The sequence below is a fragment of the Hirundo rustica genome, chromosome 6, assembly GCF_015227805.2.
Source record: "Hirundo rustica isolate bHirRus1 chromosome 6, bHirRus1.pri.v3, whole genome shotgun sequence".
NCBI lineage: Eukaryota > Metazoa > Chordata > Aves > Passeriformes > Hirundinidae > Hirundo > Hirundo rustica.
Genome location: NC_053455.1, coordinates 50087449 through 50101040, shown reverse-complemented (window position 1 = coordinate 50101040; position 13592 = coordinate 50087449). Strand labels below are relative to the sequence as shown.

Sequence of the window (13592 nt, the reverse complement as noted above, 5' to 3'; positions counted from 1 at the left end):
CTAGCCTAGTAAAATAGTATTAACTGTTGATTATCAAATAGATTTATTTCCAACTGGATTTTTCTTTCTCCTTAGTAATGCATTTTACACCAAGTACCTAGAAAAGGGAATAATAAAAGAAAAAGATACCAATAACTAAAAAAAACAACCAATAAAAACCACAGCAGGAGACTTCTATCATAGTTACTTACCCTCACCCTGATGACATTGATTTCTACAGCTAGTAGCATTCCATAAAGAACAACCAAGAGTCCCGTGAGGCAAAATCGAAGCTGAGAAAATCCAACCCCATTATCACAGAACTTCACAAATTTGATGGTTTTAGTTATGAAAGCTAAAGTCCAGTAGAACAACAATGCTGTAGAGAAAAAAAAAACAAACCAACAAACAAAAAACCCCAAAAACAAATTAACCAGCTCCATAGTTGCAAAAATATACAATGGATTTATGAAACATAATTAAGGAAGAATACAACAAAACATATAAAACCAGAGAGTGGCCTTTCTCATGTCAATCAGAAGCCTAATTTAATTCCACAAACATTAAAATATTAAGATAATGTTAGTTCTAAATGCCTTTTCTATTAGATTTAGTAATATTTCAAAAGTTTCACAAAGTGAAGTCACCTGAAGGAAATTTCATCTGCTGTAAACCTGTGTCCACATGATCAGCTCAAGGGAGGGTATTCCTCCAAAAGTGAAGGTGCTTGTGAATAATGTTCTTCAGATTTGGTTAATGCTACAAGACTGCTACGAATGTGGCTTGAAGAAAAATTCTTTGCTAATCTCTGGGATGTGTCAGGAACAGATACTAAAATACTTTGTCCAAACTGCAGCTGCATTACTGTTCAACACAAATTCCATATATATGTAATTCACAATGTAGATAAAGCAGTCACATCAAGGAAGGATATTCTGGCATTCATGGAATACAGCTTTCACTTTTTAGTGTTCTACAAAACCTCTTGTCTTAACATGCTCATGCTACCATCAGCTAACAAATAATCCCTGGAGTAAGCTCTGGAGACTTGGAAGTACTCTCCATACCATTAATCACACCATAAGCCAGCTCCTGTTCCCTATTCTTAAGGAAATGCCTCCCAGGGTTATATTCTTTTAAATAAATCTTTCATTGCTGCTGTATATGCCATGGTGCAACAGATGGAATGAGCTCCAACTGCCAAGAAAAGCTTGGATGTGTTTTCCAAGTGTCTCGCCAGAACACCAGAGAAAGGCTTCAACCAAGGCATTAGCAACTGTAAGTCTAACTTAAATATGGATAATCATCAGGAAGTTGCATACATTTCAAAGAACTGGTGGTGTTCCAGATACCCTGAGGCACCAGAAAACTCTCTGGAGATGTACTCTAGGGCTACCCTTTCCAAGCAAAGCTAAATTCAATGCAGATAATCCGTGTGAGATTTGGGACTGCCAGTCTTGCTTCTAGAGAAATCAAGTTAAAAACCACTCCTTTAAAGGCAGACAGAGAATGGAACAATACAGGAACATTGTGCATTAGGACATTTGCCAATGGAACATCTCTTCCTCTAAAATTAAGAGGCGAGTTCATAAAGAACTGGCCTCTGGAACACTCTAGAACTGGAACACTCTGAGTGTCAGAGTGGTCAGGCATTTGAGCATGGCACTTCTGTGGCCGATGCAGTTGCAGAGAGGGTTTAAAAGATATACTTACCAAATTTCTCTTATAAAACTTGAGCTTTTTTATGTGAGGCTTCCTACCATCTTCCCAACGTAGTTTGCTTCTCATCCTGTTTCAGACTTATTCCTTCCTTTGAGGCACTATCCCTCCCTATTTGCACTACTTCTGACTATAAAATCTCACTTCATCCAAGAATTGCATTCCATGCTGTTCTACTCTTAATCACCTTCATCTGTAAAACCTTGTTTTGTCTCTTTCTTCCAACAACAGGCTGAGAACATATCCCTCTTGGAATAAAAGGGACTTAAACATTGCACACTGAATATATCCACCAGTGGAAGACTTCCAAAAAAAACCCCAAGCCATCAGGCATTTATGTATGTCTTGGAATTATGAATAAGAACTAGCAGAGCCATTCTCCTATTTAGGGTTTAAATAAGGGTCTATATGACCTTTTATTATTATCGTTATAACATTAATTTATTTTTTTTTAAGAAGTATGATAAAGTGCCAAACACAACATTCTCAGGCTGTAAGTGGCCACTTGCTGTCACACTTCCGTAGAAGCATTTGAATTTACTTAGCTTGTCACTTTTGAATACAGTTGTATCTAATCTGACCTGGAGAATGTTCACAGGCCACTCAAGGGTCCTGGAAAAATACAATTGTGGCTCTACTCTTTATAGATGATGCTTTTAACATCTGGCTGGTGAGTACATTTTGGCTGAGAGTTTTTAGAAATTATCTCAGAGAACTTCCATTGGTCTTAACTACAAAGTGATCACACCATAGAGGCATGCTTACATTTACTGGATTTATTTAGGCCAATTCTAGATGCCTAAATGACCTCACTTTATCTTGGGCCATGTAAGAGACCTCAACTCACAACACCAGGGTGTAGATTCTCGTCTGGGCCACACCCCTGAAAAATAAGGCAATGTGCAACTCAAACTCTTCTACACCTTTATTGAATTAAGCCCAATCTACAAAGCCACACATTTAACTGGATGGGATTTATTGATTAACCTATGCCTCTTTGGAGAGAATTTTTTTGTACTAAGCGATAAGCAATATTTTTATGCAGGAAGTTCCATTTTAAAGAATAAACTAAATTCCAAGGGAAACAACTACAATGTAATGAGACAAAAATTTTGAATAAGAAAAATAGATTCTGGTCTAGTAGTAGTAAGGCAGTCATAAAATTAAGATTAGTTTAAAAAAAAGGACAATATTTTGAAATTAAAAAAAATGTGTTCCCACACTACCACCCGTTTCAGATTAAAACCCTAAAGTCCTGTTGTTATTTCATTGTTTTATCCTACTATTAATTTTTGAGGTTTATTTATCCTTAAAACAAAGAAACTAACTTTTCATTTGTGTATTTTAAACATCACAAAAGCAGCAGATTTTCCAATCCAGTATGAAAATTATTCTAAAAGGAGTCCTACTTAACTGTACAAATGTTATGTGACCATGAAGCGCAAAGAGCATCAAAATTAGCATTATTATGAGAGTGTCCTGGTAAACAGCACTACATGGGAACAGCTACATTTGCTGAAATATAATTACAGACCAAAATCATACCAAGAAAACCATATTCAGACCAGATCAAGGTGTTGCAATAGTTAGGTCACTCAACCACATTCATGAACTCAATCATCAGCTTCAGCAAATAAATATTCCAAACCTTGTCAACTTTTTTTGATGAGAAATACTAAGAATGACTACTTTAAAATAGCCAAGTGCCTGGGCTAAAGCTAAAAGGCAGGCTCAGGATCAGTAGAAGAATTTTGACTCCTTTTGCAAACCCAAGGAAACACACTAATCCCCATGTCTGTCAGAGTATCTGCCTCTTACTTGCTAATGAAGAATTACAAATGGATTTGGTTTCTCTAAGGTACAGAGTGAAAAGGATCTTTAAAAAAGAGCACATCTCAAAATTTCATGGGATTGGAAAATTTCACCCTGTTCAGAATTAAAGAACAGACCTTTAAGAGTCCACTGCACTGCCTCAGTGAGAGCTCCCCTGCTGGGTTTAATAGATTTTGGATAAGGCTCTCTTAACTTTGCTTTAAACAGTTATCAACTATTTGCAGATGTGAGCATCCACCCTGCAGCTGAGGCAGATGACACCCTGCAGTTTACTGGAAATTCACTCATGCTCAGAAGCAGCAAGATGTCACATCAGCTCTTCTACTTTGCTCTCCGCGTGTGCAACATTAGATCTGTTCTACATGAGCCCTGTTTCCCGTAAACCTAGCAAAAAGTTTATTACCAACTTTAGCTTTCCCTCCTGGTTCTTATTTACCTCATAAAATAAGGCTCTAAAGCAAAGCTGCTTCATGGCCACACTGCACTCTGGTGGGTTGAGAGCAGAGTAAAGGTATAATTTCACTATCTATACTGGGCTCATTTGCACAAAGTGCTCATTGCCTTGTCCCAGATATCAATACAGAGTAGTTGCAATTAAGATTGAAAGATGACAATCCTCACAGTTTGTGCAGTTAAGAACAAAGGATTGTAACTTACAGAAATGTCTGTCTTAGGACAAATAAAAGAAAAACAAAAGAAAAAAATAAAAATCAAAGACCATCAGTGTATGAAGATTTTGGACTAAAATTCAAATCAGACTAACAAAGTGAGAAAGACTGTGATAGTCTAATTTTCTCTTACACCCAAGAGCTATTAAGACCAGATTTTCTGAGGGAAATTTCCAAGTTCCTTGGAAATTCTTGCAAAATTAAAAATCATCCATAATAAGCAAGTGTTGATATTTGTTGGGACAACTTTTTAGGATTCAAGTATTGTCCAAAGTTTATCCAGCATCAGCACTCTAAACACTAAAAAACATTATCATAAAAAAGAAATCTCTACTGAGCACAAATTATGCAAAAATGGGTAATCAAGTACCAGCTGTAACTTTGTGGTACCCTTCTCAAAGGCTTAACAGTAGGAATGTGCTAGTGACACTAAATTATTTAAAGCTGCATTATACAACTGAAATAACAACAAAAAGCCCAAACAACAAAACAACCAAAAAAACAAAACCACAAAAATCACTGCTTGCTTTACAGGCAACAGTATCGGGCTACCAATGCTTCCTGTGAGAAGGCATTAAAAAGACTGTTGACATGCTTAAAAAACAACTGAATGACCTCACCTGTTCATAAAGGACAAAAAAGATCCTACTTAAAAGAAAGGTACAAGAAGAAAAGCAGTCCCAAATAAGAAGACATAAAGGTTGCTACACCTCAATAGAAACCTGTCTTTGGAGAAGAACTTTTTTATTAAGGAGTTACAGACTCCTTCTACAGAACAGGATTCTCACTTATCCCAACATATATTAAAAATAATTTTCAATATTTAAAAGCTTTCTCAAATCTAGTTATAACCGACTTTTCCTCACCTGACAAAAACTAGAACAAAACTTTAATACACAGAGCTACAACGGTACAAGAAAATTTTTAGCAGGATCTATTAATACAGAAATCCAGCTCAAATAAAATTTGATGAGCCAGGACCACCAAAGAAATAACAGGTAACAGGATGTGATTAAGCATGTAGACATTCCCAGCTTGCAGTCGACTTAAACAGATGACAACATGAGAACAAATTTACGACTGTCAGTAGCAATGGATTTTCTATAGCTATAGTTTATTCACAGTCTTGCAAAATACAGAGTAAACTAGGTAGCTCTCATTTATAGCATTTTTCATTCAAAAGGCCTTAAGGCAGTTTTCAAAGGGAGTTTTAAGAACATGAAGCTAGAGTAATATATCCATGACCAAAAGTCAGGGATGTCATTCCTCAACTCCCTGCATATTTCAACAGTCCATGCAGATGAAGATTTCTTCACTCTTACATCACACTTACACACAACAGGTTGACAAGCAAGGGATTTGGATTCAGAGTTAAAAATTTCCCAGGCTACTTTTCCCACAAAAGTTTTTCCCAGAGAAGTCTTTGGGTCCCTGAGAACACTACACAGAACATCATTAGAAGCTGACAGCATTAAAAATAAGGAAATATCTGAGCATACATAGAGGGATAGCTTTGGTCATACGAGACTGCAGTGACCTGTCACCAAGGAAGAAGACACATAGCACCGCAGCCACACTTCCTGGTGCATAGATTTTGAGACATACCTATTAACAGTTTGGGGAAATTGGATGTTTCAATATTGTGGTAATAGACGACTGATGTGATGGCTGCCAGGAATGCCATTCCAGCCGGCATGTACAGGTGTAAGTGGCGGGATTCAGAAACCCTTTAAAACAAATAAATATTTGTTAAAGTCAAACCTCTCAGCTATTTAAATGTTTCCCATTTAGTTCATTAATTGTACCCAGCTCTGAGGTAAGATTTTCTAGAATGAGTTATGGATGCAAACCCCTCCAAGTTTTAATTAATTTTTTTTCCTAAATCACACAGTTGAATTTCAAATTCCTCTCCTGTGCTGAAAATGAAAGGTGTGAACTCCTATTTCCTACTGAAATCAATTGGAACGTTGTTTAAATGAGGACAAGCAGCTCATCTCCAAAATGAGAAAAGTTAATTTAAGCTAAACTAGTTTGGGACCTGTCCATCAAAATATGCAGACAAGACCAACTGACAGCACAGTTCAAGATTTTCTACAGAAGCATTTTGTGGAAATGTTTCATTTTTTTCAGTTTAAAAGAAGCAACAGCACCACAGCACAGGAATTACTTACAGTGAGGTCTTCAGCAACTGCAAGCCAACAAAAAAAACCAAAAAAACCCAAACAAACAAACAAAAAAAACCACCCAAATCAAAACAAAACAAAAAAAACCAAACAAAAAAAAACCCAACCAAAACAAAAAACAAACAAAAAAACCCACCAAAACCCCACAACCTAAAACAGAATGAAACACCCTTATGTTTTTACTATAAAGCAAAATGGTGCTGATGCTTTGCTTCAGGTAGCAGCAGAAGAGGTTCTTCTAAATACAGCTTTTTGGGAATACTGGAATTTTTGGGCAATGTTGTTGGTTTGTGTAGCATTCAATAGAAACGTGGTTTCCCTCCTCTTTCCTCCTATTTATTTTCTCTTTCTCCCTTTTTCTTTCATAAAAAAGAATTGAGTGCCCTGTGCTATCAGGGGCTACAGTTTGCTCTGTCTCCCAGCCAGCTTTACCAGAAGAGGCACCAAGACGACTTCAGGACACAAACATTTAGAGAAATGCACAACTTGTCCTTTGAATGGATTTCTTTTTGCTGCATCAAACACTACTTTTGTCGAGGTTGGAGAGACAAGAAAAGCTGTGCTGGGAGGAAGATGAAAGATCATCACAGGACGTCATATTTCTGAGAGCAGAACACTCCACATGTCTAGCAGAACCACAGGAGATCAGGACAACCATTTCCTGCGTCTCTGCTCTAGAAAGGAGAGCCTTCCCTCAAAGAAGATCATGGTTAACTCTCTAGAGCTGGCTGGAACCATGCTCACAGCCTGTGATGAACACTGAATTCCTCTTGCTGACAATAGCTGGATGTCAATACAGCAAAATGAGAAAGGATTCTCTGAAATTCCTAGTAATGCCAGGAGGTTTTGTACACCAGGGCTGAATTCTCAGCAAGGACAAAAAAACCCAACAAGAATAGATTTCTTCAGACAGCCTAAGCTTCAGTAGGTAACACTGCTTATTTCACGGCTGCTGGAATTCTCCTATGTAACTGTACCTCCAATAGGCCACCTCTATTGCTGAGATGCCAAAGACTTTAGCATCCAGTTGCTGTCAAAAGGGCTCACCAGCACGATCCATTTTCATTCTTAGAAAGCTGATGGGTCTCAAAACTCTCTTCTATTCACTGGAGCCCTCACCAGCCTGCTGCATGCTCGGGAAGCAGGACTGTGGGTTGGCACACCCCCATCAGAGCTCTAAGCTTTGATTCCCATCAGGTGACACCTATTACTTAACAGCAGTGTTCTGAGTCAAGTTAAATAGCAAATACACATAATGAGACGCACTGCAAACGAGAAAAAATATGGAGAAAACTCAAAGCAGATTTTGCTCTGAGCATCCCACATCCTGATAACTCTGAATAAGCAAGAGAAAAATTCCTAAAAAAAAAAATTGACACTGACAAACAACCTATTTATATATGTTTAAGAGAAGTTAAAATAATAATGATGACATAATTTTCTACACCAGAAAACTGCAGTGCATTTCACACTTGTTGGTGGATACTTGTTATATAGATGGCGAATTGGGGAGATTTTGTTCTGTTTAATGAGGAGATTCTATTTCATAATCCTTGTGAAAAATCACACCTCTCTTCATAGGAAGAGATCATATTCATTGTTAGATAATTAGCTTTTTTTCATAATAAATTACTCTCCTGTATCTCTTGTTTCACTCGGAATATTTTTTTCTCACAGATTTCTGTTTAGTGACATCCTAAGTAGAATAACAGATGATGGCTCATGCACACATCATATGAGTTGCTCTGCTCCAGGTAACATAGGAGATACAGTGCACAATCATCAGAAGAAACTCTGTGATGTGTGACATAAGGCCCAGCAGATTAATTCCTTTTATTTAGATGAAAATAACTTGGTTTGGGGGGGAATGGTGTGACCTACTGTGCACATGGGAGTTCCTCCTAAGGACTGTATGACTGGGTCCTTGGACATAAAACACATCATGAAAATGTCACCATCTGCTTGAATCATTATGATTTATCTATGACTACTATTTGGAAAAACAGTGTCATTAAGCTGAACTAAAAATGATTAAGGTCAGTTGTGTGTGTGTACATCACTTGGCAAGGTTTATGGAATTTCTGATACAAGATTGGTAGGTTAATCACTAAGAAAACAGATTATGTGTTCATAACTACAAGGAATATGGTTTAGATGAGAATTTAGACAGGGAGGAAATATTCACCCTGAAACCTTTAAATTGCTCAGTGCTACCAGGAGAAGGCAGACGTACACTTACCCATCAGACACTATGCCCTCTGCAATTTCACACACCAGCACAAACAAGAGGATAAAAGTCAGTATCCAGCGTAAATTGTGGCCAGGAAAATGAAGCCATGTGCTGTGGTGTATATGTACTTTGGAACTCTGGCTTCCCCATCCTAAAAGAAAAAAGAGAATTATAGAGAGCTTTCTTAATAAGAGTGACACACAAATTTCCTGCTTACAAAAACCCCAAAACTGTATATGTAACAACCTTGCATACCAACATTGACACAGCTGTGTTGTTAAACAAATACGTATTTGAATATTATCAGAACTGTGCTCTCATTATCTCACTTCACATGAAATAAAATCAATAATTCAGACAGGACACAGCCTTAAATTCCTATACTTCTTGCAACTTACTATCAAGTAGTTACATGCACTAAATATTTTTCAAATCTATTCACAGCTTAAGTGAACAAATCAACAGTTTGACAAATAAACGCAAACACTATAATAAACGCATTGCTTCTTTCCCCTTCAATTACTTTAAAAAGTTAAAATAAAAATAGAAAAGGAAAAGGTGTGAAGTTTTATCTCGCTAAAAATTAGTAATATTGAGAGATTCCAGATAAATGCCAAGAACCCTAAGCAGCTCTTCAGCTGACCCCGTTTTCACAGTCGCGCTGGCTGCTATTTCCTCACCGGACCTTTTCCCATCCCTACGAGCGTTACTCCAACCCGTGCCGTGGCTCTCCGCGGGCCGGTCCAGGCTTTGGAAGAGGGTAACCGGAGCAGTGAGTAACCCCGTGAGCTGAACCACCGGGCCACCTACCGGCCCCGCCGGGCTTGCGACATCAAAGCCGTCTCAGGCACCGCAGAAGCCAGCGCCGCGGGGCAAAACCTGTAATGGGAGGGGGGTGCCAGGAGGCTGTGACCCCGCAGTAATTGCTGGGAGCAAAAATTCATAACGCAACACTTACTTGTCACGTTTCCTGGGTTTTATAGCACATTTATTTCTGCTTCCCGCGCGGCTAGTCAAAACCGACAGGGCAAATCCTGCGGTCTCCTCCAGCATCACCCGTCCCTGACCAGCCTGCGCAAGGGCTTTCACCTGCGGCGCGGGCTGCCCCGACAGACGGAGATGAGCCCCGCTGCCCGGGCGGACAGCAGGCGGTGCGGGGGCAGACCGGGGAGAGGCGGCCGCCGGAGCATCTCGCAGCTCGCACCGCATCCCAGCACCAGCGCAGCCTCCCCGCGCGGCTCGGGGGGCAGGGCCAGGCCAGGGGACATGGCAAGGGGAAGCCAGGCGGGTGGGGGGAAACGCGGCACACGCGCGGCAGAGCCGGGGAGGGAAACCCACGGCGAGACAAAGCCGAGCGGAGGGACACGGCAAAGCAACACCGGGGGAAGAGGGGCAGAAGGAAAAGGGGGGCAATAAGAGAGGCACAGGCGGAGAGGGCAAGGGAGAGCCGCAGGCACCCACCGATGAAGAGGATGGGGAAGGTGATGAAGAGCAAGAAGACGTGCGGCACCACGTTGAGAGCATCCACGAAGCAGCCGTTGTTGAGCACGCCGTGGTCCACGTTGTAGGCGGTGGAGTTGCCCTCGTCGCCGCAGAATGCCAGGGCCATGGCGGGACCCTGCGCGCAGCCGGGCGCTGCCTCCTCCTCCGCGCACATCAGGCGGGGCCGACGCGGCCGCAGCTCTGCCCGCACCTGCCGGGAGCGGCGGCGGCCCCGGCCCCGCGCTCCGCCCGCCCCGGCGCTGCCCCGCCCCCGCCCGCCCCACGCAGCGCCCCCGAACAGCCCCCGAGCGAGGCGCTGGGGGAGCGCTCGGCCGGGTCGTGGTGGGGCGTTCCTTCCCTGACGCGCTTGGGACCGATGCGAACGCACAGTGACAGCCCTGGGTACCCCAGAGCACCAGAGTCGTGTCCCAGGGCTCTCGGGGCTCGGTATTGAGTGCTTTATGCATCGTTAATATGACAGAACATTAAATATCCAACAATAAATTAGCGATGACAGAGGAATTACAGATTACGGGTAGTGTGTTCTTTCAACCTTGTCAGCTTTTGCTTCTTTTCTCCACTATGCTAAAGATATTATTGGATTAAGTTGCGCATTAAGCCATACAAAGGAGTCTTCAATATCATATCCTGAACAGCTGTTGTGTTCGTGCCTTACCTTTTTTACCCCTAAAAAGAGTTAAACCCTAACTGTTTTTCCCTCTCCATCAAGACTGTCTCAGTCTTTGAGAATCATAAATTTGAGTGGGCTCCAAATCACTCCCTAACCATTTTTCGGTACACCAAAATAATCTACAAATCAAACTTTCCAAAGTAGATGTAGGTTCAGTTGAGTAGAAGTTAGGTTCAGTTGAGTCAAAGCCAAACAAAAACTCTGATTGAATACCTCTCTGCTGGGGGATAGCACTGGAAAGTAAAATGTGATGTGTATCGCAAATCTGCACCTGGCACACACTTCCCAGCACAGGCTGAATCATTGTCCAAGATTCAAATATCTCTGGTGTGTAGCCATGAAATACTCAACAAAGAGATGCATAACCAAATCATTTCCCTTGGAGCTCCTTTCATTCCTAGCCATACTTTCCCATTGTTTTGCTGAGTATGTAACACAACTTGCTGCACCATACAAAGAGAAATGCAAACAAATAATGCTCATATATATCCAGGCTTCACTCTTCAGAATGCAAAGGCTACAAGGTGGCTAAATGCCTTCAAGGGAAATGAACCCATAAACGAAAAATTTCCTTCTTCCTTCAACATAACAGAGTACACTCAATTTCTAGGACTGACAGCTTCACTAATAGACCTGAAAATTACTTTTGTCATGCTGCTTTTATTGATCTTGCTGTTGGACAGGAACAAAGAAAAAGAAAGTCTCTGCATGGAACCTTATTTCCTATATTTGGCCTTTTGGAGCTACAACAGTGTGGTTAAGAATAAAAATGAAAAGACAAACCCCAAGCCAAATCCAGTGCATATGTATTCTCAAATGTGAAAGTTACACCCACACCGGAAAGACTATAATTATTTTAAGTTTTGAACAGAAACCAGCATTCATTTGAGCTTCTGGTCAAGCTCAGCTCTGTTATCCTAATAGTTATTTAATAAAGAGTATGAGCAGTTTACATGTGGATAATTAAAAATCATTTATATTTTAGCATTTCCTGAGTTCCCAAGTGACACAAGTTCTCTGTGCTACACATGAACAAAGAGAAACAATGAACTTTTGCCAGTTTACATTCTGGAGGCTGAAATCATGCTTAAGATTTGAGGAAGAAAACTGTGGCCAGAGAATTTAACACAGAAATTAAAGTTTGCCAACATCTCCAAAGAAATCTAATGACTGAGCTCACATGCCCAATCTCTGCATATTTTCTGAACCTTCAGATCATCTTCCTTTACTACAAGGTGTCGATCACATTTTTTAAAAAGTGTTTCTCAACAAACCATCACGAAACTCTATGGTTTTGGATTTGAAATGTATTTTTTAAATGTTTTCCAGACACATCTTGGATTACAAGTTAATGCGGTGGCTTAAAATTAATGTTCTCAATTCAGGTCTTACAAGAGATCTGCACCTATAACAGAACTAAAGTTGAGTCAGAAATATGTTGGCACCCTGAACAGAAATGGGGAATTAATGACTTAATGAAATACAGAAAAAAAACCCAGACTGACAGAAATCAAAACAGCTGGTAAACTGAAATTAGTAAGCTGAGTATTCATAGCAATAAACAGGGACACACACACAAATGCACACACAAACTCTTTAAATAACTCACACTTCCAACAACAATGTTCCAAGTTTGTTCCTACTGTCACAATGAAATGAAGTGTTGGTTTTCTTGTCCCCTTTTTTTCTTCGTGTTAGAGCCGGGATTAATACACAGGAGTCATGGGTTTGTGTTTGGACTCGGTGTTTATTAATTCTTATCTATATTACAGCTTCACAAGTTGTGAGCTATAAGTAGCAAGTGAGAAAACAGATGTAAAATGGAATACTTCTCTATCTCCACAAGGTCTTTTCAAGGACATTTCATCCAATTAAAATGCCACCTAAATTATTTTTACTTTAAACCCAGTAACTAACTACTTGAAGTCCGCAATGTGGACCCCACCACTCAAACCCATGAAGAAGAAGGAAGAAGAAGGTGAAGCAGGAGGACTTAGACAATGCCCTAAATCCTCCATCTTGCCCTGTATATACTAAAATCTTAGATTTAAGTTTTTCACCCTGTGAGATCACACAATACTATTCAAGCGACATACCCACAACCCCAGTGCTGTCACTCAACTTTGGAAGTCTGTTCTGTGGCCTCAAGTCAAATGCAGTGCTTGCTTGGGGGTTAGTGTCTTTTAGAACAGAAAGCCTGAAATTTTCAATCTCCAGGGTTCCAACAATCAATTGCATAATCTGGACAAATACTGGTCTTACTTACTAAAGCATCAAATATCAATTTCTTTTTCACTCAGAAATGGTGAAACAGCCATTTTGTGACTTCACAAAATAATGATAAGACATAGCTTGATCCTTTTCTTAAGAAAGGCATAGATGTTGTGATATATGTCCTAAAGTTAATTCGTGTTAAATGTTATAGTATGTAATTCGTTCTCTGTAAACTGCAAGTTTTATTTCTAATCGAGTATATAACGGGTTAACTGGGACTGAAACAGCATGGATAGGGGCAAAAGGAATTCTTTTGCTAAAAGATTGCACGGGAGGGACACGAGAAAACTTACACGAAAAGGGACACGAGGAGACTTCTGCCGGGAATCATTAGAGGAGAACACAAAAGGATGGAAAAGGGAGACGGAGAACCCGGAGGAACAAATGATTACATCAGATCAATATCTTATCCATCCCCGCCCGACATTAACATCTCTACACCATCCCCGGACACAGCAATCACGACATTGTTCTCCAGCGCAAATCCATTCAACTCGCCAGAACCCGACCATGAATATCTAATGAAGCTGCCT

The 13592-nt window shown here is 40.3% G+C and overlaps 1 protein-coding gene across 4 annotated transcripts in view; it reads right to left on the bottom strand.

The window, feature by feature from the left end:
- The window catches only part of ABCC8 (ATP binding cassette subfamily C member 8), a 73849-nt gene extending 63554 nt beyond the window's left edge, over window positions 1–10295 (bottom strand). The window contains exons 1-5 of one of the 4 annotated variants that reach the window (XM_040067182.1): window positions 10074–10204; window positions 9423–9491; window positions 8622–8763; window positions 5805–5926; window positions 192–358 (exon numbers count right to left, since the gene is read on the bottom strand). In XM_040067182.1, the coding sequence (XP_039923116.1) occupies window positions 192–358; window positions 5805–5895 (258 nt within the window). In that variant the 5' untranslated portion in view covers window positions 5896–5926; window positions 8622–8763; window positions 9423–9491; window positions 10074–10204. Of the gene's footprint in view, window positions 1–191; window positions 359–5804; window positions 5927–8621; window positions 8764–9255; window positions 9271–9422; window positions 9492–10073 lie in introns of those variants that run through there. The other 3 variants (XM_040067181.2, XM_058421082.1, XM_058421083.1) reach the window with 3 other exon arrangements.
- Window positions 10296–13592: the final 3297 nt, after the last annotated feature.